This window comes from Aethina tumida, chromosome 4 (assembly GCF_024364675.1).
Source record: "Aethina tumida isolate Nest 87 chromosome 4, icAetTumi1.1, whole genome shotgun sequence".
Taxonomy (NCBI): domain Eukaryota; kingdom Metazoa; phylum Arthropoda; class Insecta; order Coleoptera; family Nitidulidae; genus Aethina; species Aethina tumida.
Window position 1 is genome coordinate 22,675,396 of NC_065438.1, and position 25,438 is coordinate 22,700,833.

At 34.7% G+C, this 25,438-nt stretch overlaps 3 protein-coding genes across 12 annotated transcripts in view; 1 reads left to right on the forward strand and 2 right to left on the reverse strand.

Moving 5' to 3' along the window:
• Positions 1-1,771: 1,771 nt before the first annotated feature.
• LOC109596893 (tetratricopeptide repeat protein 14 homolog) lies at positions 1,772-12,590 on the forward strand. Of its 6 annotated transcripts, XM_020012493.2 has the most exons (10): positions 1,772-1,919; positions 2,303-2,760; positions 2,888-3,016; positions 5,468-5,691; positions 7,180-7,317; positions 9,213-9,980; positions 10,046-10,582; positions 10,759-10,839; positions 10,963-11,231; positions 11,293-12,590. In XM_020012493.2, exons 2-10 carry the CDS (start codon positions 2,401-2,403, stop codon positions 12,486-12,488), a joined length of 3,702 nt encoding a protein of 1,233 aa, XP_019868052.2. In that variant the 5' UTR covers positions 1,772-1,919; positions 2,303-2,400; the 3' UTR covers positions 12,489-12,590. The 6 variants fall into 6 exon arrangements, with proteins under 6 accessions (XP_019868052.2, XP_049822777.1, XP_049822779.1 ...); XM_049966820.1 differs by lacking the exon at positions 1,772-1,919 and having other exon boundaries at positions 1,926-2,760; XM_049966822.1 differs by lacking the exon at positions 1,772-1,919 and having other exon boundaries at positions 1,926-2,760; positions 10,963-11,132.
• A 33-nt stretch (positions 12,591-12,623) lies between these two features.
• LOC109596868 (elongation factor G, mitochondrial) lies at positions 12,624-15,243 on the reverse strand. The gene is made up of 4 exons (XM_020012466.2): positions 15,102-15,243; positions 14,544-15,040; positions 13,157-14,487; positions 12,624-13,099 (listed from the first exon to the last, which is right to left on the reverse strand). Exons 1-4 carry the CDS (start codon positions 15,174-15,176, stop codon positions 12,750-12,752), a joined length of 2,253 nt encoding a protein of 750 aa, XP_019868025.1. The 5' UTR covers positions 15,177-15,243; the 3' UTR covers positions 12,624-12,749.
• A 498-nt stretch (positions 15,244-15,741) lies between these two features.
• Positions 15,742-25,438, reverse strand: part of LOC109596862 (uncharacterized) — a 148,486-nt gene continuing 138,789 nt past the window's right edge. For 4 of the 5 annotated variants that reach the window (XM_049966062.1, XM_049966064.1, XM_049966063.1 and 1 more), the window contains exons 4-5: positions 18,419-19,533; positions 15,742-18,360 (exon numbers count right to left, since the gene is read on the reverse strand). In XM_049966062.1, the coding sequence (XP_049822019.1) occupies positions 17,741-18,360; positions 18,419-19,463 (1,665 nt within the window). In that variant the 5' untranslated portion in view covers positions 19,464-19,533 and the 3' untranslated portion in view covers positions 15,742-17,740. Of the gene's footprint in view, positions 18,361-18,418; positions 19,534-19,855; positions 19,867-25,438 lie in introns of those variants that run through there. The other variant, XM_049966065.1, reaches the window with a different exon arrangement.

The window sequence follows — 25,438 nt, forward strand, 5'->3', positions numbered from 1 at the left end:
TATTTACTGGAAACTTCAACATTGTTGCATCTATGATATGATAAATTTGTTTGCTAATTTTTACATTTCTTCAAATTTTTAAACTATAAAATTTAACTTTCATGGATTTATCATATTTTTTTCATATATTGATGTATTATTTTTTATATTATAGAAAAATTACACAAAAATTTGGATATAAACGTTTATTTATTTATATAATAATCTGATATTATTGAATTGACAGGGTCTATTTTATTAGACATTTCTTCACAGAGTTTGTAAACTATATTTTTTTGTTTTAATTTACTGAAAATATTAATTTGATTGCGAGACTTTACTCATTTCTAAGGAGTTTTAATAATTTGTTTATAGAAAAATTATACAGAAAATGAATATAAATTTATAAATTGAATTATTTGTGTAAAAAAGAGATATTTAATCTAATGTTACTGAATAAAAAGGGATTTTTATTAGTGAAAATATTAATATTAATCTAATATTACTGAATGAAAAGAGACTATGTCATTAGAGAATTATTCATATAGTTTTTAAACTATAATTTTGTGTTATATATCAAATATTAATTTGATTGTGAGACTGAAATTTATACGTTTAATTATTTAAATATTAATTTGTTTATAGAAAAATTATACTGAAAATTAATTTGCTTGTGAAATTTAACTTTATATATTTAATTAATTAAATATTAATTTTCTAAGGAGCTTTAATAAGTTAATTATAGAAAAATAGAAAAAGGATTTTTAATGTAAGATTACTGAATGAAAAGGGACTATGTTATTAGATTTTAATTATATTTTTAATTATTTACTTATTATTTTTCTAAGGAGCCTTATATTACTGAAAATATTAATTTGATTATGAGACTCAAATTTATACGTTTAATTATTTAAATATTAATTTTCCAAGGAGCCTTAATAAATTAATTTTAGAAAAATTATGCTGAAAATGAATATAAATTTATGAATTGAATTACTTGTGTAAAAAAGGTATATTACTAAATGAAAATAGACTATATCATTAGAGAATTATTCATATTGTTTTTAAACTATAATTTTATGCTTTATGTTACTGAAAATATTATTTTGATTGCGAGACTTAAATTTACACATTTAATTAATTGAATAATAACTTTCTAAGGAGTCTTTACATATTGATTATAGAAAAATTGTACTGAAAATTAATATAAATTTATAAATTGAATTAATTGTTATAAAAAGGGGTATTTAACCTAATATTATTGAATTGAATGTCATTAAAGATTTATTTAAATCGTTTTTAAGCTGTATCATGTATGGTATTACAGGAATCTTTAATCTGATTCTGAAACAACTTAAAGTTACACACTTAATAATGATTTTTTAGTAAAACAATTTATACATTTTGTTTGACAAATTTGACTTTAACAATATTTATATATTTTATAGCATTATTTCGAATAATACAGAAACAATTTCGTTTAAATTTTTGTAATCAATAATTCAATTACTAAATTAGCTTCTAGGTTTTGTTTTGCATGTTGCAATAATTATTTTTAAATTTTATGTTTATCAAATCATTTTAAACAACCGTATTTAATCGAAATTGTTTTTAATTTATTTGTTTTCGTCGATATAGATTACTACTAATTTATTACAGTAATAAGTGAAATATTTAAAAAAGAGTGATACAAACTTTAATTTATGATTATTTTAATTTTGTTTTTGTTTTTATTGTTTTTAAATTTACGAATGACACATGTCATGCTGGCGTTACTAGTCATATGTCAAAAACGAACGGGACCATTTGAAATTGGCGCGTCAGATAAACAGCGAGCGAGACGCCCCGGCGTCCATGCGCAAATCAGTCGTTAGCAAAGAGCGAAGCCGGGGGAAGTGTTTTGTTTGAAATGCACTGTGCCATGTTTGTATAAAAACCAGGTAAGAGACCGAATATTGGTCGCGCCGCATCGAATAACTAATATTCCAGGCCGATTTTGTTATATACATTATGCAAATGTAGAATTGAATGTTGTTGTGATGATTGATTGAGCGAGGAAACGGAGCCGCAGTGGACGTAGCAATATTAATCATTTCTGTCGTTGTCGCCAAATGAGAGCACGCCATTTTGAATGTGTCCTGTAAGAAATTCAGTCGATTATACAAATGGAACCACTGTGTTTGTATTAGTCCGTTTTAATAGCCGCAAAAGTGCAGTCAAAAAAAAAGTGTAGTCTAGAAAAAATTTTTTCGAAAACAAACAAAAAGTCAAACGGCAACGCCAGTCGATACGTTGTTGTCCATTTGCCCGTGTTTCTTTACAGGTTTTATTATTTACTACCACTACAATTAAACCCCCCAAAAAACAAATCGTTAAAGTAGTGTGAGAGACATAAGAGACAAAAAGGCAAATAATCGAATCATGGAGCAGCTGAACGTGCAGCTGCTAGCCAAAGCGATGAACTTCCACGGGCAGCAGCTGCAGAAAATGTGGGAGGCCGAGTACGGCGAACGCGATCTCGCCATGAGGAACATCTCCGATTTGAACTTTAACGTGTACGGCCAACGGCAGAAGAACCTACCGTTCCAGGACCGCGGCAAACGGCTGAAGCTGCACCAGTTCATTGTGAAAAACGCGGCCCGGCTGTACTCGATGCAGACGACGGCGCCGCGGTGCCCCAAACGGGAGGAGCAGCCCGGCGAGGACCTGTACGCGGTCATGCCGCCGGTCGAGACGTTTATCGGCGCCGACAGGTCCAAGAGGCTTCAATACTTTACTGATGTAAGTGTCACTGATTGTTTTTGTTGTTTGTTGTTGTCATTCGATTGGTTTTTGATTGTCATTCATAATTTCTATTATGTCTGGCTGTGCGCTAGAATTTTATAAGGACTCCTCTGATTTCTTGCAGAATGTGAAAGTTGGAGATTTGATTCTTGGAACGATTGTGAGTAAGCAACAGTCTGGCATGATGCTGAAGGTGCTCTGCACCACTGGAGTGGGAGCCAATGTCAGATATGCCGCCGACATTAATGTAAAGGTCAGTTCTGGTATTTTATCAGGTGCATTTAATGTTGTTTTTGTCTTGTTTTGATTATGCACCACTGACAAGTGACTTAATTTTAGAATTTTAAAGGTTAATTGGGTTATATTATCTCAGTTTTACGTGAGCCTGATTAAAAGTGTTGTGCAATGTTACATTTTTTACACAGTTTTATCTGTTTATTACAAGTAGATCCTTCAAATTATTGGTTGAGGTTAATTACTTGACTCTCATACAGTTTTATTTAAGTACATTTTTCAAATATTTGCTGTATTGAAGAATTTTTATTGATTTAAGTTATCAAATAATATATTACTCAAATATAATATATAAATTGTTTCATACATTATATATGTGTAAAATTCCTCAAAAATTATTATACCTCTTATATGAGTTTATTATCTTCTATCTGTACTAGTTAAGCTTCTCAAGGTTTTGTACATTTTATCATATTTGTTTGCTTATCTTTCCACATTTTAGATTATTCACCCAATTTTCCTCTTGCGTTTTATTTATTCTAGAATATATTAATTCATATGTTTTGTTATCTTATTTCTATATTTGTAATTTAATTTTTTAAGGTTTTAATGGCTTCGTTTAAGTTATTATTTTTCCAAATTTTTGATGGTTAACATTTTTAGAATGTTTACATTTTATCATATGTGTTATTTTTAAATAAGTTTAAGTATTTCTTTGTATTTTTTACTGAAGAAGTTAAAATTAATATTTATGTAATTTATAAAATTATGTTTTTATCACTTTATTGGACATTTTTAGTTTTACCATACAAAGTTTTTTTCTATGGTATATTTTAAGTATTTATTCACCAACTTGATGAATTTTTATATGTTTAAAATATTATTCTTAGAAGTTTAAATTATTATTTAAAGTCATTAATGGTTAAAGTTTTCTAGAATTTTTAGATTTTGTCATATTTATTACAATTAAATAAAGTTCTTAAGTATTATAGAATTTACTTAGTATATTAATTAATTTTCGTTAAAGCTAAAATCATAATGTATATGATTTATATAAGTATTTTTAGAGTTTATTGAGTAATTTAAGTTTAAAGTTTATATATTAAGGTTTTAAATCTTTTTCCACATTTTTAATTGAGTTATTCTTTAGTTTATCTTTTTATTTCTGTATTTCTTTCCTGGAATTATTTATCATTGTGATAAAAATTTGGTTTAAATTATTATTTATTCTTCGATTTTATCATATTTGTTACATTTAATTAATTTTCGTAAGTATTTTTTTTGGAATTCTTACTCAAGAAGTTATTCAGTATATTAATTAATATTCTAAAGTTTAAAAATTATTATGTATATAATAAAAATTCACAGGTTTCATAAAATAATGATTTTATTATTTTTTATTACAAGTTTCTAGTTGTATCATACAATTTATCTAAGTATTTTTTTCCTATGATATATTTTTAGAATTTATTCAGTAATTTAATGAATTTTTGTTTAAAATTTATGTTTTAAGGTTTTATGATATTTTTCCACATTTTTAATTGAGTTATAGAATTTTCTTAAGTTTATCTTTTTATTTCTGCAACTTTATAAATTATTATTCAAAATCATTAATGAGTTTTAAGTTTTCTAGAATTCTTAGATTTGATCATATTTGTTGCATTTAAATAATTTTTTTTAAGTATTTTTTGGACTTCTTACTCAAGAAGTTATTTAGTACATTAATAATTAATTTTCTAAAGTTAAAATTATTATATATATAATATAAAAAATTTTCAAGTTTCATAAAATTATGATACAATTACTCTTTATTAGATATTTTTAGTTGTACCACACAATTTATCTAAGTATTTTTTTCTATGGTATATTTTTAGAATTTATTCAGTAATTTAATGAATTTTTATAAGTTTAAAGTTTATATTTTTCACATTTTTTAATAGTGATACAATTTTCTTATGTTTATCTTTTTATTTTGTTTAAGTTATTATTTAATAATATTAATGATGAAAATTTTCTAGAATTCTCAGATTTTATTACATTTAAATAATTCTTTTTAGTTAATTAATATTGAAAGTTAAAATTATTATTTACTAAATATAAATATTTTAGCAGGTTTCATAAAATTCATAATTTTATTATTTTTATTTTTATTTGTATGAACAAAATTTTCTGTTATATTTTCAAAAATTTGAAAAAAAATTAAAATATATTTAAAAAAATAAAATAACATTTTTTATTTTGTTTTTTTTTATTATTTTTTTTGAGTATTGTTTACTATAGAAATTATTGAGTAATTAAATTAAATTTTATGTTCAGCAATTTTATAATCTCACATTTTATCATTAAAGTATAAATACTTAATTATCTCTAAAGAGATAATTATAGTGCATACCATTGATTATGTTCAAAACATCCATTAAATAAATAATAGGCAACAGAACATAAGATTGTAAAAAAAAACATCTTTCAGGCATTTTGCCCGGTCGCCAGCATAATACCGGCCGTGGACAAAAAGGGCACGACGCGCAGCTACATGATGAACGATTACGTGTGCTGCGAGGTGCTGGAAATAGTCGCCGACACTGACAAAATGCTCTGCGGCATGAAGGGCGTCACCCGCAAGCCGAGCGACGTCGACCAGCCGCGACCGCCGCTCGGTCTCATCACCACCGACGACTTTCCGCTCGCCTACAAGTAAGTGCGCATGTGTCGTCACGCCACGGGTCGTTTTCACCTCTTTATCTCTATCTCTCTCTCTCTCTTGTATTATCTCCATTTCATTCACCGAGACTGCTCTTTTTTCATAAATTTACCTTTTATTATTTAGTTTTTTTTTGGGCGCGGGTTTGTTTTTTAGGTCGATTCTTATATATGTATAAATCGATCAGGCTGGACTCGCTCGAACTAGAAGATGATCGCAGTTTGTTGTTTTTCATGCATGCGTCAGAACGGCGTTTAAACATTGTTCTAGCTGGCTAGGATGTTTGAATGAAATGAAACGACACCAGCAGCTGGCAGTCTTTTTTTTTTGTTGTGGTCCGGACGCAGCAGCACCGTGTAACTAAAGTACTTTTTTCTTTTTAGAAGGTTTCGTACTTGACGTACTGCAAATCACTGATTGATAGATAGATAAAAAACAAAGCCAAAAATGCCTTAAACATGCGTTCAAATCGTCTCTCGTTGTTGTTAAAAAAGTGTAGACAAATAAAACGTGACTTACAAAAGTCCACCCCAAAAATGTTGTATAGTGTGTGTGTGTGCACAGCACCCTGTTGGTTATAAACAATAATAATTGCACACACCACCGTTTTACGAAACCTCCCAGAATATTGTTATGTGTTTTGTCATCGAATCAGGTGAGGGATAATTTGTCAATTTTACACATGTGTGTTTATTATAATATTTAGTGAATATTATTGAAATAGTTGTTGATGAATTCATGTTTTTCGCAGTACCACGATGAAATGATACGTATCGTGAGGATGCGAATTATTTGTATCTGTGACAAATAAAACATGTTAAATAAAAAGGAGTAACCGTACCAAATATATATTGAAACAAAAACCGCTTGTATTATAATAAAACTAAAAACACATTCTATAAGTAGATAAATAATAAAACAGGAACTAGGATGGACACAGTGGTGTTTCGGTATGTATTAACCATTAAATTTTAAGGGACTGACTTAAATCATTAGATTTCTTACAGAGAACAAACAGAAAAAAAAACACGAAATCCACCCCTCCCCCCAATCAATCGAAATTTTCACAGTGACTCTGGTTCATAATGTTTAAACAAAATGTTGGGGATTTAGGCACAGGAATAATTAATTTTGCGACGCAGTTTGCGTGTTGTGTAAATTTTCGTAAATCCCGATTAAACGAGCAATTAAACTAGAAATATGGCACCGAGGACGATCCTGTTTAATGTTCTTACCTGCCGCTACGTACTACCGTACTACCTGATTATGTACAACAGCACGATCGCAGCATCATCCTCCTCGGTGCACAAGCAACAACGTCTCTCGTGTCTGTGCGTTCATGTACATGTGTTTTTGCCAACAACCAACAACAACAACATTATACAACAACAAATAATAATAAAACGATAGTTTTGGACGAGGAGGTCTACCTTCGTTGCGGAAGTGTGTGTTTGTGTGAAACGTTCGCTTCTCGGTTTCAGGAAAGCGCTGGAGCACAAGAACGAATCCTACGATGCACTATTAGAGAAGAGCGTCGGCTTCAACAATCCGAATAACATTCAGTATCTAGCCGAACAGATGGACGTTAACAATCACAAATCTGTCATGAAGGGGCTTAGGTAAGTACTATTAATTCATATTAATGTGTTGTTTGCTTTAAAATTGTTTCCTTTTGTGACTATTTTTGGTTTGTTATTCATTAAATAATGTTTAATTACAATTTATGAAAGGTACATTAATAAGATAAAAATATGTTTGAAGTATATACAGGGTGACTCATCTAATTTAGTCATTAGAAGATTATGAAAATAGGTATTGATTTGAACAATTCTTTTACATATTTACTACAAAATTTCCTTTATTGATTTCAAACTTTGTGGAATACGCAGTATATTTTTGTTTTTTTAAATGTACTAGCAAATAAAATGGTTATACCATATCCTATACCTAAACGCAAAAGCTTTTGAAATATTATTTTTTTTTCCAGATTGAATGATTGATAGTCAAACTAAAATGTCTGTAAAGTCTCCTACTTTGATGCCGGAAAGTTCATTACTGATATACACGTAAACCAAGTACCGTTCTATAAGGAGCCATTTTTGGTACCCCCAAATTTTATACAGAGGGTTTATTATTTTCGTCTAATTTTTTGCTTCTTAAAATATCAATATTTTCGTAATTTTCAATGGAACATCCCGTATATTTTTGGATTTTTAAATTCTACCAGTAATTTCAAATAAAATAGCTATAGCACATCCTATACTTAAACCCAATAGGTTATATTTAAAATATTATTGTTTGAGGTTATATTTTTCCAAATTTTTAGTTGATTTATACAATTTTCATATATATAAGTATATAGTATTTGGTTTCAGTTATTATTAATGGTTAAAGTTTTCTAGAATTTTTAGATTTTATCAGATTTGTTACAATTCAATAATTTTCTTAACTATTTTTTTTGGTTTCTTACACTAGAATTTATTTAGTTTATTAATTAATTTTCGAAAGTTAAAATTATTAATATAATATAAAAGATTTCGCAGGTTTCATAAAATTATTATTTTTGTTACTTTTTATTAGACGTATTTAGTTGTACTATACAATTTATCAAATTATTTTTTATGGTGTATTTTTAGAATTTAATCAGAAATTTAATGAATTTTTATAAGTTTAAAATTTATATATTAAAGTTTTACCATATTTTTCCACATTTTTAATTGAGTCATACTTTTTAAGTCATATTTCTGTATTTTTTTCCAGGAATTATTTATTATTTTGGTTAGAATTCGGTTTAAATTTTTTAAAATCGTGATAAAATTTTTCTAGAATTCTTCGATTTTATCATATTTCTTACATTTAAATAATTTTCTTAAGTATTTTTTGGATTTCTTACTCTAAAAGTTAGTAATAATGATTTTATTATTTTTTATTAGACGTTCTTAGTTGTGCAATACAATTTATCTAAGTATCTTTTTCATATGCTATATTTATAAAATTTATTCAGTAATTTAATAATCTTTTATAAGTTTAAAATTTATATTTTAAGGTTTTACAATATTTTTCCACACTTTTAATTGAGTTATACTATTTTCTTAAGTTTATCTTTTTATTTCTATAATTTTTTTCCTGGATAGAATTAGATATTTACAACAAAATTTTCTTTTTTGGCTTTAAACTTTGTGGAATACCCTGTATATTTTTGTTTTTTATATTTTATATGTATTAGCAAATAAAATGGCCATACCTTGTTCTATACCTAAACACAAAAGTTTTTGAGTTATTATTTTTTTTTCAGATTGAATGATTGATAGTCAAACTAAAATGTCTGTAAAATCACCAATTTGGTTTTTTTTCCAAAAGATTTTGCTTGTTTGAATGGTCCAACTAAAATATCTGTAAAATCACCAATTTTGATGCTAAAATAGTCACAAATATGAATAATTTAAAGCAAGGGAACCAACCTTCTTCTTTTAATAAATATAAAACAATGGAGATTCACTAATTATATTTTCAGTGGTAAGTTCCCCGAAAACGAGTACGCCGGCGAATTGCGCCAGGTGCAGGCCAGCAAGTGGGCGTACCGCAACGTGGCCGACGGCATTGACCATTTCAAAGCGGGCAAGCACACCGAGGCGTTCCAATGCCTGAACAAGGCCCTGAACATCGATCCGAAAAACGTCGAGGGTTTGGTGGCGCGAGGCGCCCTCTACGCGAACAGCGGCAACTTTCAGCGTGCCATCGAAGACTTCGAAACGGCCCTGAAACTGAACCCCAACCACGCCAACGCCCGCAAATACATGGGCGAAACGTTGGTGGCCCTCGGTCGCAGTTACGAGGACGACAACAAGATCGAGGAGGCGCGCAAAGCGTACCAGAGCTGTCTGACCATAATACCGTATCACGAGGAGGCGCAGAGCTCGTTGGACTTTTTAAAATCGAAGGCGCCGGCCGCTGCGTCCAGTAAAAACCTGATCGAGCCCGGTGAGCTCATGTTGCCCAATTTGGGTGGGCAGAACAGCAAGTCGTCGACGGACGTGAACGATGCCCTCAAGCAGCTGCTGAGGGAAGAGGAGGAGGGTAAAAAGGAGAGCAGTGGTAAGAAAAAGAAGGGCAAAAAGAGCAAGAAACGTAAGAACCGACACAGGTCGAGCTCAAGCTCCAGCTCTAGCTCGAGCGGCTCAGACAGTTCGAGTTCAAGCTCAAGTTCCAGCAGCGACAGTAGCTCCTCCTCCGGCGATTCCGATTTCAAGAAGAAAAAGAAACGACGTTCCAGGTCGCACAGGTTAGTTTTGTTGTTTGGCAACTGTCAATGTCACCTTAAACGTCACTAACTCGATGCACTTTCAGACGGGAGAAACAGAGTTCGTTGAGTCCGTTGAGCAAACGGATGGCGATGATGGACCAATCACAGGACACCACGTCCAATTTTAACTTTAACAAGCCGGCCGCCCCGGCTACATTCGACTTTGATTTGCAGCACGGCATCGAGGCGAGTACCTCGAAGTCGGCACAGCCCGCCTACATGGACGAGTACGAGAGCAAAGTGCGTGCCTTCCTGGATAATACCAAAGATAATCTAGATTACGAAGACAAGGTGCGCAAGTTCTTGGAAGAGAGTAATAAGTGGAAGCGCAAAGAGGGCGGCTCCGACAAGAAGAAGAAAAAGAAAAAGGAGAAGAAGGCCAAAAAGGAGAGCCGCAAGAAGCGCAAGAAGGACAAGCTAAAGAGAAAGTCGGGTGGATTGGATCTGAGCGATTTTGACACCCACAAAAAATTACGCGATGCCATAAAGAAAGAGTTGAGCAAGGATAAACATTCGAAGCGACATCAGGCCGGTTCAGATGACGATGAGTATCTGTTCCAAAAAACCGGATACACCAAGAGGTTTGTGGTTGTTTATTTTTAAGGATACGTGACATTAGTACGAGTTTCAATCATGGTTATATGTTTTTGTTTTTTTTTTAGCATTTGAAACTTAGTTGATTGAAACTTGATTGAAGTGAAGATTTAAATGTGATTTTTGGGAGGTTGTCAATGTTTTTATCTTTTTGTGTGCACAGGTTCTTTGAAAGCTTACCCGATTTGGAGGAATTAGAGTCGAAATTGAACGCCTATTACGCTTTAGAAAAAGATAGCAAAAGGTACATAAATATTACTAACTTTTTACAACAATCAATTAACCATTTAGCCATAACATCAAAAGCATTGTTGGTGTTTGTTTATTTATTAAGCCAATTCACACAAGAACAATCTAATTGAAGCAGATTGAGCGCCAATTTCAGGTCAGACAGCGAGAGCCCCCGACGCGGTGCAGCAGCAGACGACCTCCTGCAATCCCCCTCCCCCACTAGGGAACAAAAGGCACGTCAAACGGTCGCAGACGCAGCCGCAAGCGCTGGAAAGTGGAAGATGCACATTGGACCCGGCACTTCAGGTAACACCCGATTCAAGCGGAAGGCGCCCGAACGCAGTTCGGGTGTGCCGCCCCCTTCGTCTTCCGATTGGCACGACGAACAAGATAACAAAAGAGGAGGTTAACGATAGTTTGTGATTTTCGTTTATTTCGGTTCTCAACCAACATTTTCTTGTTGTAGGTAAAAACGGTTCGATGGATGAGTCGCCGATTCACGGCAGGGGCGGCATGAAGTCGCACCAGATGCCGCCCACCGCCGCGGAGAAGGCGCAGAGCGTGCGCAAGCAGATGGAGAAGACCATGAAGGACGTGCCAGGCACCTCCAACAAGCAACGCGCTATCGAGACGCCTCCAATACCGATGGGCATACCGCCGGGTATAGCCAAGAAGTTGGGCGTGAAGGGTCCCCTGTTGGCGCCGGTGGCGCCGCCCAAGCCGATGATTCCTTCAGGGCCGGTGGTCCTGGACAAGTTCGGCAACTTTAGGCTGATGACGCCGCCCGAAATGAAGAAGCACGATCAACCGCCGCTGCCTCCGGGTCGCAGACCACCAGAACCGCCGGGTAGGCCAAGGTCTGACAGTAGGTCGCCGAAGCGTCGGTCTCGTAGTCGCTCGAAGATGAGCCGTTCCAGATCGACGTCGATGTCAAGATCTAGGTCGCGCAGTTATCGCTCACGGTCGCGTTCGTACTATTCCCGTTCGCGGTCTCGCAGTGGTTCTTACTACTCCAGGTCGAGGTCTAGGTCACGTAGCTACAGCGGAGACAGGCGTAGATACAGACGGGGTGGGTTCAGAGGAAGGTACAACGACCGTGGCACATATTATAAGCCCCGTTTCCAAAATCCACGTCACAACAACAATATGAGGGGCAGAGGTGGTGGCGGTGGAGGCTACTACAATAACAGGGACACCAGAGAATACAGAGGCGGCAGAGGAGGTGGCAGGCCGTTCAATAGACCGTACAATCAGAGAAGACCTAGAGGTCGGTTTACCAGAGGCGGAGGCGGTGGCCAGGGCTACAGGGATTACAGGGACAGACAGTCTCGCTACGACAGGAGTAGGTCGAGGGAGAGGAGCAGGTCGTATAGCCGCAGTGACTCCGACGACCAAACACAGAACGTGAAGAAGAGTCACGTTGAAAAGGACGCGGACAAAGTAAACAAGTACGCAGACGAAGTCCATGAGAACGTGAGGCACGAGGGCCCGTTGTCCGAAGGTGAAGACAGAGACGATTATACCGGTGATAACAAGGTGATTGATCGGGAGGCGTTCGACGGTAAATGGGCAGATAAGGACGACATTGCCCCGCCTGGTACAAGAGAAACCCCCAAGAAAGACATTCCCGCCGACAGCAAAGATGATGCTGAAGCCAGTTGAACAGTGTTTTCCTAATTTAGTTCGATGTTTGTGTTTTTTATTTGTATTTACTAGAACAGTGTTTCAATTATTGTTTATTGAATAAATAAAATAATCAGCACATTTCATTGTTTTCATTCCAAAAACAAAACAATCTTATTTTATAAAACAGTTTTATTACTTGGGTACAACAAGAAATATTTACAAAATATAAATAATAAAACATTTTGCAGTTCCTGCACAAATTAAAGCTAATTCAAATATTAACTAAATACGTATTATTTAGTTTTTCTTTTTCTTCTTATCCTTCTCAGGTAAGATACCCATTTGCTTCTGGTACTCCTGCACCAGCTGATCTTGTACTTCAGGCAAACAAGGAATGTATTTGCTGTACTCCATGGTGAACTCTCCTTTGCCTTGTGTGCTCGATCTTAATTCACCCGCATACCCGAACATGTCGTTCAACGGTACTTCGGCGTAAATGGTGAACCAACCTTCTGTACCTTCGCTGGCTGTAATGATGCCGTGGCGTTTGTTAAGTTGAGCCATAACAGCGCCTTGGAACTCGTCTGGGGCGGTCACCTCCACGGTCATGATGGGTTCCAGGATCTGCCAGATTCCCTTTTCAAACACTACAAAATTGAATTGATTAAATGTTTAGTTCCTTTAAAGTGCAGTAAATTTTGTACCTTCCCTGATGGCTCCTTGAGCAGCCAAAAAGAAGGCCAACTCGCTGGAGTCGACGATGTGATGGGCACCGTCCAACAATCTGAATTTGAGCCCAGACAATTTCTGTCCTGCCAGCAATCCTTTTTCAGCCATGGCCAAAAAGCCACGTCTGATACCCGGAATATATTGCTTGGGTACGTTCGTACCTACAGTTTCGTCTACGAATTCCAACATGGTGTTCTTGTTTGGTGGCAAAGGTTCCAAGATACCGGTAACTCTACCGTATTGACCTTGTCCTCCGGATTGTTTCTTGTGCAAGTAATCGAATTCGCACGGCGAAACCAGAGTCTCTCTGAAGGCGACTTTAGGCTTTCCTAGTTTTACCGGACAGTTGTACTCACGTTCCATCCTTTGGGCGTAAATCTCCAAGTGTAACTCACCCATACCAGACACGATAGTTTCTTTGTTGTCGTTGTCGAAGTAAAAGTGGAAGGTCGGATCTTCTTTTGTGAACCTTGCTACTGCTTTGGAGAAATTGTCTCTGTCTTTGCTGTTTACTGGGTTAATAGCCATCGAAACGACAGGTTCCGGAACATAAATCGACTCCAAGGACAGCTCAGATTTGGGATCGGTAACGAAAGTGTCACCACTGGCGCAGTCAACACCAAATAAGGCGAAAATGTCGCCTGCATAGACTTCATTGACATCTTCCATGTTGTTGGAATGCATGCGCACCAGCCTGGCAATTCTGACTTTTCTCTGGGTCCTCACATTGTAGATTGTTTCTCCCTTTTTGAGACAACCTTGGTAACATCTCATGTAAGTCAGTTGTCCAAACTTGCCCGCCTCCAGTTTGAAGGCAAGCGCTACGAATGGATTGTCGGCAGTTCTGGCAGGGTTTAACGGTACTTTTTCCGGTTCTTTTCCCTCCTGTTCTCTCAGAGCAAAGTTCTCAACTTCCCCAGGATTTGGCAGATAATCTAACACAGCATCCAACAGGGGTTGAACTCCTTTATTCTTCAGGGCGGTGCCCACTAAAACTGGAGTGAATGTTCTCTTCAAACAGGTCCTTCTTATTGCCGCCTTAATATCCTTTTCTTCAATTGGTTTCTCTTCTAAGTAAAGTTCTCCCAGGTGTTCGTCAGCGTTGGACAAATGTTCGATCAGTTCGTGACGACGTTCCGACGACTCAGTGCGCATGTCCTGGGGGATTTCATCGTAGCGCAAGTTGTCCCCGTAGTCACCCTCGAAATAAATGGCCTTTTGTGTGATTAAATCAATTATTCCTTTGCAGTTACTTTCAACACCAATTGGGAGTTGGATGAAGGCAGCATTGTGGTTCATTTTTGACCTACAAATGTTTCATTTTAATTATTAATGAAGAATTGGAAAATGGTGGTTTATTACCTCATTTGTGACAAAACTCTTGTAGGATTTGCCCCCAATCTGTCCAACTTATTGATAAAAGCCAAACAAGGAACATTATACCTTTTCATCTGCCTGTTGACGGTTAACGATTGACTTTGCACCCCACCGACAGCGCAAAGCACCAAAATAGCCCCATCTAAAACTCTTAAAGCTCTCTCAACTTCAACAGTAAAGTCCACATGACCTGGTGTATCGATTATATTAATATTGTGGTCTTTCCATAGAGTATAAGTGGCGGCGGATTGAATAGTGATTCCTCGTTGTCGTTCCAGTTCCATTGAATCCATAGTGGCACCAACATTGTCTTTACCTTTGACTTCGTGCATGGCCTCTATCCGGCCTGTGTAAAATAATATTCTTTCAGTTAAAGTAGTTTTGCCCGAGTCAATATGTGCGGAGATTCCAATGTTTCGGATTGATCTCAGGTCTTTGTGTTCGGCGTATTTTGCATAACTGGACATGAATTTTGAGTTCGACTAGAAATTAAAAAAATAATAAATTTTAGGTTACATTGATGATATAAGATTTATTACTTACGTCGAGAGAAAATTTTAGGAGATTAGCGGCATTTTTTAGGTATTGAGGCGCTTGAAACAGCTTAAAAATCGTCATTTTTACTAATTATTTGGTATTTATAATTTATTAAATATTTTAGGTTATCTCATGTCACAGAACTGGATAGAAAAAGGTTAGGTTCCAAATTGGAACTTCCAATGGTGTCTGGTTTATTATGGTTATTATAAAATTTAATTTCGATATACATATAGTTAAAATAATGAGATAAAATCAATATTGTGGCTGGTTTTCAGTATCTTTTGTAATTTCTGTGTAAAAATTATTAAATTTTAAATTAAAACATATAGCAGTTTTCTGTTAGTTTCAACTACTAATAAATTAACAGCATAATGCATAGATGGAGGTCTTGTTCCGCGTTCCGTGTGAAACACTGTGATAACACAGTTTCATTGTTAGATTTTAAGAATTAATTGATTAAAAATTAATAAGAATTTTAAAAAAATTCATAATCTGCGATTTCGAATTTATAAGCTTATAGTTTCACACCTGAATAACATTACTTCATTAGCATTTTATATTATTATTTTTGCCTACATATTAGACAAATCAGATTTAATTTTTTGTAATTTTTTGAGGAATATAAATAAAACACAAATTAATATTTATTTATAAACTTCACATTTATATAATAAAAAGTTATAAAATGTAAATATATGAATCTAGGTATAAAAATACTTCAATAAAATCAATAATACAATAATAAAGAAGAGATAAAATCTGATACAACTATACATAACGTAAACTGTGTATAAAAACATGATCTATGGCGAATGTATAAACAAAAAATGTTTATATGCATTTAAATATGTATAATATATTTGATCGTCAATCGTCATATACATTCCAGAATCAATTTTTTCGCATTATTACTTTCTTAGAACATTTAATTGTGGCCGGGAATGCAAGAAAACATGTTTTGAGGTCAGTGATCCTGGAAGATACGGACTGCTTGAATTTGACGACATTTGTCTTGTGGAAGAGCTCAGTGTATATGTATATAGACTATCGGAATAATGTCTTTAATAGAACACAGTAAACAAAAAAAAAAATTGGCAGTTACAAACCAACAGTAAGCGATGTACTAAACACTTGAATGAGATCCAAAAAGAATATAAAAATCCCTATACCATGGCAATCTCTCGTAAATAAGAAATAGAACATTCGTAAAAAAAATCAACAAATACTGATTACAAACAAGTAAGTACTGTAGAAAAGAACAATTTCGTACAATAAACTTTGCAAACGTATATAAATATTTATAAAATAAACAACAATTCGAAGGTGGTAAAATTACAAAATGATTAACAAAATATGCACCAGCTAACTGGATGCTGTTGTACTCACATTGTAACTTGGTTACAATAAATTAAACTATCGCAATATACATTATTTTAATTAATACTTTTTACAAGTGAGTATTATAAGGTAAGAAGGTCATTTTTAATGCCTTGTCGTATGGTAAACTGAAGTTTAACTAACAAATTAAGCACTAACAAACAGCTAAAAGCGACTTTAACTAATTGAATCGATCGGAAGATGTATCTAAAGTTTTGGTCAATTAAACTATTACAGAAATTACAACATTTCCACTCAATAAATAATAAGCCACATCTCAGCAAACTTTCGACACACCTCAAAATCGTGAAACAGGGTAGAGTCATAATACTTTTATCATTAGGAAGTACTTACATTAAGTTTATGTGGGTAGAAACTACCCTGATCATTGGTACAGTTCATGATATCGTGTCTTTTTTTATGGGCGCGTTATTTGTAAATATGGCCGAGAGGGACGTTTCTTTTGAAATCCTGACTAACTGTGGATTTTTTTTTGTCTGGCGCAACCCACGAGTCTAGATATTATGAACCATCCAGTTGTAGAAGTAAATCTTAAAAACGACAAAATTACAAGGTAATCATAAATAAATAAAAAATATCTAAATTTTATTATAGTAAATAATACAGAAATGGCAAGAACAATTTTAGGCAGAATTCCATTAACTTACACATTGTTTTTTTGAATAACTTTTTTCATTCAAAAATCACAGCACATAATTATATAAAAAAATTAACAAAACAAATTATGCTTAGGAACAAGATTGAAAAACAATTAATTTGCGTAGTACCTTAATTAAGAGTTTTAAGTACAAGATTGAGTATTTTGATTTTCGTTGTTTGATTTCAATTTTTTGAGCTTTTGATCAGATTTTGACTGGAGCTGGGCCATCACGGTCGTTCAGCAAAAATTTACATTTAAATTGGCAAATGATTAACGTAAGTGTTTACGGAAAACGACATTAATTAAATTCAGAATGCGAAAACGTACATTTACATAATTCATAAGTCTTCTAAATACATATACAAGTTATTAATAATTTATTTTTTTCTAAACAACCAAATTTGCAATTCTTGCGAGAAAACGTGTTCGAAAAGTTTACAATTTGCATAGGAATTTATTCAGAGTTTTTCTGGTCACGTTTTGTAACTGGTGCTACGACGAAAACACAAGAAAGTCGCCAATTGTGGGCGACCGAATCGCCCAGCATCCAGGACGTCGAACGGAACGCGTACAGAATAAATCGGTCGGAAAAGTTAATAATAAGCTACCTAGATTTGGTTTTGGCGGCCGTGACGGTGCCGGCCGCCGCCGCGTTCTTCTGCGCAATGTGTGTCTGATAATGTTTGGCTAGATGCGCCTTCTGCCTGAAACTCTTCCCGCACAGGCTGCACGTGAAGGGCTTCTCGCCGGTGTGCGTGCGTATGTGCACGTTCACCGAGTACTTGTCCTTGAAGCCCTTCGAGCATATGCTGCAGTAGTGCAGCGATCTCTCCTTCCTGACGCCGTTGCTCGTCGACGTGGCGTTCTGGACCGTCGTCTGCGACTTGGCGCCGCTGTTCGACCGCTTGTACTTCTTGGTCGTCGGCTTGGTGCTCGTAACCACCGGCGTGGTGATCTGTATGGGGGAGCTGAGGTTGTACAGTATGCCGATCTGATCGGGGCTAATACTGTTCACGGTATTGTCGGCGGACGTGTCGATCTGGCAGTACTGGTTCACGGACTCGGCCACCTCGTTCGCGATGCGCTTCAGCTTCTCGAAGTCCTCGGGGAACGAGTGGTCGAGCTGGGAGAGCAGGAGGTCGTCCACGTTGTGCGTACTCGACGGGTTGTTCTCCGTCTCGGTCACCGGTCGCGTTGTTATCTGCTCCTCGAATATTACTTTGCCTTAAATCAAACCGGTTCATTAATTAACCAACCACGGCGTTTTAAATGGGTGACTTACCGTTGGCGTCGATGCCCGCCACTATGGTGGGTATCGAGTCGACCTCCTCCTTGATGTATATCGTCTCGGATTTGGAGGGCGGCGTGCTGAGTGCTCTTCTCAGTTCCGTGTTGTTCTCGATCTTGGGCGACTTTACGTTCGTCGCCCCGTTGTATCTGACGAAGGCCTTTCCTTGCAAGGCGCTCCGCAGCAACGAGTCCGGAGAGCCACTCCCCGTGTTGTTGTTGTTCGTCAGTTTCCAGTCGTTGTTGTTGTTGTTGAAACTGTCGTGAGCTTCGAGGAGAGGCGTGTCGATTATCAGCGAGCTGGCCAGCTCCTCTTTGTTGTCAGCAAACCCGCTGTCCTCGTAGGTGTAAGTTTCTGACTTGATAAGACCGTCGGTGTTGGGGCTCATGGTCCCCTCGCTGTAGGTGCCCGTGAACCCATTGATGGTGCCGGGCATAATACTTAAAATGGAGTCGATGTCTAAGCCGGTCTGCAGGTGCTCCATGGAGCTGGGACTGGACACGGACCCGTCCTCATCCTTACCCATGGCGGATAACGGCTGTCGGTACCACGTGGCATTCTGATCGATCCCATTCAACACCGTCAACGTGTAGATCTGCCCGTCCGTGTTGTTATTGTTGTTATTGTTATTCGTCTTGTTGGCTATCTGCACCACCCCATTGGTCTCGTCCGTGTTCCAACAGTACTTGTTCAGATCCTCCAAAATGGCTGTCTCGATCTTCACCGTCTCCTTGTCGTTCCAGAAGCTCGCCTCGAAATTGGCGGCGCTTTCTGAGGTAGTGGTCGGTATGTCCTGCATCAGCAGGCTGTTGTTGTTCGTCTCCTTGTTGCCGTTGGCGTCGGCGTCGCCGTCCTGGCCGCCGCCCCCGTTGCCCAGGAACGCGTTCACCGATCGCATCTGTTTAGTGAACTGCTGTATCGAGTGGCTGTCGTTCGAGTCGGGCGTCACGACGAAATCGAAAAAGTCCGTTTTCGTTATGTCGTCGCCGCCGCGAAATGCATCCGTCACGTCCATTATCACAGATTCTTTCAGCTCCATAAAGCTACTCGGTCATTGCGGGTCCCTTCCTTCACGTGCGCCGTGCCGGTGCTGGTGTCGTTTTGGAAATCTGCAAATACGTTCAATTGTTTATTTATGATCCATCGGCATCGTTTGATAGAATAATAATACTGGGGCAAAAATAGAGAAATTTTCTTTTATACAATTTCTCTGTTAATATTCATATTAAGTATAGGGAATCCTTATATCAATTGAATGGTTTTTAATTTTCAATTTAATTATGTTTCATTAAAAATAACAATGTTATTGATGTTTCAAGATACACAAAATTAAATGTAAATAACGGACACCCTGTATAAAATTTGGGAGTACTAATAATGGCTTCTTATAAAATAGTTTTTGCTTAACGTGTATGCCAAAAAGGAACTTACCAGCATTAAAATTAGTGGCTTTACAGACATTTTAGTTAGACCATCAATCTGTCAAATCTTCGGAAAAAAATTAATAACTCAAAAACTATTGGATTTAGCTATACATAATAGTATAAACATTTTATTTGAAATTAAATTTAGAATTTAATAATCCAAAAAGATACAGAGTGTGTCACTGACAGTAATAAAGTTATTGAGGTTTTAAAATGCATAAAATTATACGTAAATTACGAACACCATGTATAGAACTGTGGAGTTCTAATAATGGCTCCTTAGAACGGTTCTTGTTTAACGTATATGCCAAAAATGACATTTAGTTAGACCGTTAATCTGTCAAAGTTTTTATAAATCAATTAATAACTCAAAAACTGTTGGGTTTAGGTATATAACATGGTATAACCATTCGATTAATTAGAATTAGAATTTAAAAATACAAAAATATACAGAGTGTGTCACTGAAATATAAAAAATAATGAACACCCTGTATGATCTTTGGAGTTATACTAATGGAACCTTATAGAATGCATCTTGGTTAACGTGTATGCCAAAAATCAATTCCTCAGCATCAAAATTGATGACTTTACAGATATTTTTGTCAGACCATCAATTTATCAAAATTTTTGGAAAAAAATTAATAACTCAAAAACTATTGGGTTTGGGTATAGGACATGGTATAACTATTTTATTTACAATTACATGTAGAATTTAAAAATCCAAAAATATACAGGGTATGCCATTAAAAATAACAAAGTTATTGAGGTTTTAAAATGCATAAAATTATACGTAAATAACGAACACCATGTATAAAATTTTGAAGTATTACTAATGGCTCCTTACAGAATAGTAATTGATTAAAGTATATGCCAAAAATGATCTCTCCAGCATCAATCAGATCATCAATCTGTCCAAATATTTGGAAAAAAATTAATAATTCAAAAACTATTGGTTTTAGGTACAGGACATGGTATAGCCATTTTATTTACAATTAAATGTACAATTTAAAAATACAAAGACATACAGAGTGTTCCACTGAAAAGAATAAAGTTGACTTCCAGTAAAACCAGGAATGAAATTTTGTTAAAGATAAATCAGTAAACTCAAAGTAACCTTATACAATGTATGAGAAAACCAATGTAATAATATTAATAATAAGCAATTCATTGTATTCTAATTGATCCGTGTGTAGAACCGATTACTCAACAGTCACCTGTTAAATATCGACTAGGATGTCGATAAAGAAAACATATCGAAAACACATGTATATTAATAACATGTAAAGGCACAAGGAAACATTCGCGTATAGATTTATTAATCCGGCTCCATTGCTGGTAATTGATTATTTCATTCATACACTCGGGGTTTTGATTGCTAACTAGATATCCTACCGTGTATAATTCAGATGGTGATTTTTTTCCCCGCAAATACCTCCAAGGATTTTGCAAAACTTATCTGCATACTGCTTATTTATTGTCCTTTATTAATTATTATCTGGTTGCACGCTACTGTTTTATGCAGTCATCGTCGATATGGGTTTTCTAATTGTAAATTATACCATTAATTTATCGGTCGTGTTGCAACATTTTTAGTTTGTTCGGTTTTATGTTTTGCCCGGTCGTGAGTTATGGGTCGATTGCTGTTGCGGCGTTGTTCTACAACTGCAACGACAAAACTGCAAACATGTAAACCGTTCATATTTATATTTTCGTTTTGTCAAAATATTGCTGAAGGGTACAAATGCAGAAACTTTCTTTTACATAATTTTAAGTGTTGAACAGGAAAAACATATTTATCTTTCTTTCTTCTTTCTATTTTTGATAAGGCACCTGTTAATATTCATTTTAGACGTAGTGAAGACTTATACCAGTCGAAAGGGTTTTTAATATTCAATTTAAGTATGCTAAAATATACGTGGTGCTCAATGAAACACCACCACGTAATAGTTATTGATGTTTCAAGGTGCACAACATTAAACGTAAATTACGAACACCCTGTATAAAATTTTGAAGTACTATTAATGACTTCTTATAGAATGGTCCTTGGTTAACGTGTACGCCAAATATGAACTTCCCAGCATCAAAGTTGGTTGTTTTATAGCCATTTTAGTTAGACGAATCTACCAAAATTTTTTAAAAAAAAAAACTAATATCTCAAAAACAATTGGGTATCGTATAGTCATTTTATGTGCAATAACATGTAGATTAATTATAAATGAAGAATTAATATTCAATAAATTAGATTTTAAATCACAGTGACAAATTAACGATGTACTGAAAGAAGTGTCGTTAGTTGCCTATTAACAATATACATAACGTGCTGCCATCTAGTAAACAGTAGATTTCAACCAACAAATTAGACCCTTAGTGGAGATAGTTGTACTTTTATTTATATAATAAAAATAACAGGCGAAACCGAAATTTTGTTTAAAATAAATTAAAAAAGTTTACGATTGCAACGACAAAACAGCAAACATATAAACCGTTCATGTTTACATTTTCGTTTGTCAAAAAACGCTTGAAGGTGATTAATCATTTAAGTTTTAGTGCTTCCTTATTATTAACGAGGCGATAAAAACTTACCCTTGAAACCGTACGATTCACTTTGGGGAAGGACATCCAACCAATCATCGCACGTTCGATTGTCACCCATAAAAAGTCCTCGGAGATAAACTTATTTTATTTTTAAATCGGAATCTTAAACAGTAACCCAATTTTTTATTGGCCAATAACGAGTTTTTTTTCGCGAGGTTTTCTTCAAAAAAATCCATGAAATTTTATCGTTAATTAGCTCGGCAACAAAACGGTGAGATTAGGATACTCGTACGACCTTAATTTAATTCAGTTATTGGTAGCAAATGGTAAAACGGTCCAATGAAAGCCACGGCACAGGAGGAAACAACAAAGACGAGTCGTTTCATCCGGAGGTTGATTGTAAATTGCAATTCCGTACTTGTGCACGTTTTAATTGTTAAAAATTAATTATTAATATACTTCTAGTTATTAGCAGTTTTTTTTACGCCGCCGATTCCAGTTTCTTTGGCAATTATCGCATGACCAACGTCTTTATATAGGAATTTATCTATAGCCAGACAAGAAATGTAGTCGGATACCTTGTATGTATTTTATTCATTGGCGATGCTTAATTTTATTTGAATCTTTAATTAGTTTGATACTTATCGCCATTCTTGATAACTATCTGTGGAAACATGAACAAGTGCTTGGAAATGTCCGTCGATTTTCCAATTTTATTCAGTTTAATGAGAGTTTGCCAATGAAATGTTGTAACTTGCTCTTTAAACAAATATCATATGTTCGCTCCAACGTGCACTTAACATGTTTATAACTCATTTTGTACAAAAAATTACTTATTAAAACATTCAAAAAATTCAATTACCCGTCTAATTCGTTAATGGGGTTTTTGACGTAACAACTTATTAGTAATCCTTATCTCCACATCTAAATTCAATAAGATGAATAGTAGTTTTATATGGTAATTAAACAAACGTAAAAACACCCAAGCACACCTGTTTAATCTCCAACCTGCAGTTTTCTAACTAATCCTGCAAGTCGATTGTTGAAATTAATTTGATTAGTGTTAAATTGCTTGGCACAAAAAAGCTTTCGTATTCCATTAAAGGAACGTAATAACACATGCACATTTGGCCAAGCAAAAACCCAATTTAATTTAGTTCCAGGGGACACACTGTCAAATTTTAATGGACACATCAGCCATTTTTGCGCGAAGCGAAAAAATCCGCCGAATTTCCGGCCATGTCGTTTTCTAATTACACGCCCAGAGTAACAAAAATCTAACGAACAAACAAATTAAAAATCGCAGCAGACGGTCGAATAATTGACGAAGAATTCGAATGCTTCACTGCACAACAATCATCTGTAAAAAAACTTGGTAAAAATGGAATGAAACGGGAAACGATACAATAAAAGAAGTGTGCAACCGAATTGACCGGGATTCGAAATGTACAAAGCGTTTGGAAATTGGGGAATTTTGGCTATTTTGGATGGTTTTGATCGCGTCCAAATATGGCCGAAGCTAATTGAGGTTATGACAACTGATTTGTGAGCTTTGATGATGTTTCTGAAAGTGTGTCTAGTTGGAGATTTCATTAGATTATTATTTTTTATGCGTTGGACATTGAAAATAATTAGAAATAAGCTCATTAACACGTGTCAGTCAGAATATTGGAACACACCTCGTTCACCAGAAAATGGTAGTTCTAAGAATAAAAGTAAGGAAACAAATACTATAATAACTTACGGTATTGATAGTGATTTAATAAAAAATTGGCAACGATATAAATAATAAAATACAGTGCATCGAAAAAACTTACCATACATAATTAGAAATTATATGTCAAAATAAGACAGATATATAGAAAGGAGGGGGGATAGGAGATCAAAAAGAAAAATAAAACTTATGTTCTAACTTACGTAACAATTTAAATAATAAAATTTAATTCATTGGTTCAATAAAAATAAAGAATTTAACACACTGTGTATATAAAGAAGCTGTATATCAAAACTAGTAAAAACTAACATGGTGACAGAAGGGAGGAAGAAGAGGAGGTCAAGAAAAAATACTACTATAAAAACTTATTAATCATGATTTATGAAAAAATCCGTTAGTAACAATTTAATTAATAAAATTTAGTCCATTGATTCAATAAAAATAAAGGAATTTAACACACTGTATGTAACTAGAAGCTGTATGTCAAAACTAGTAGAAACTAACATAGAAAGAGAAGGGAGGAAAAAGAGAAGGACAAGAAAAAATACTACTATAGAAAATTATGTTATTAATATTGATTTAATGAAAAAATCTATTAGTAACAATTTAAGTAATAAAATTCAGTCTACTGACTCAACAAAATTAAAAGAATTTACCACAATGTATATAACTAGAAGCTGTATGTCACAACTAGTAAAAACTAACTTGGAAACAGAAGGGAGGAAGAAGAGAAGATCAAGAAAATATACTTCTATAGAAACTTATGTTATTAATTTTGATTTAATGATAAAAACATATTAGTAATAATTTAAATAATAAAATTTAATTCATTGGTTCAATAAAAGTAAAGAAATCTAACACGTTGTTGAACATGGAGATAGTAGGGAAGGGAAAGAGGAGAGATCAAGAAAAAACCACACTACAAAAACTTATGTTATTAATATTGATTTAATAAAAAATCTATTAGCAACAATTTAAATAATAAAATGTTGATTATTCAAATAATTTTGATCCTGTCCAAATACGGATTGATTAATTGAGGTTCCGACAATTGGATTCACAACTCGTAGATAGTTTTGAAAGTTTACCTAGTTGGGAATTTCATTAAACCCATCATTTTCTAAACACAAACCAACATCGTAAACAATTATAAAATAAATACATTAACACGTGTCAATCAAAATATATGAAACACACCTCGTTCGCCAGAAATTATCAATTGCAAAACGCCCGATTATCCTTTTGTCTTCGTACCGTGTCAAATGATTGGATGTCATTTGTGCCCACACCGCGCGCCCAATTAAAACCCATGCCGCGGAAAATGGATCGCGGCGTTCTAAC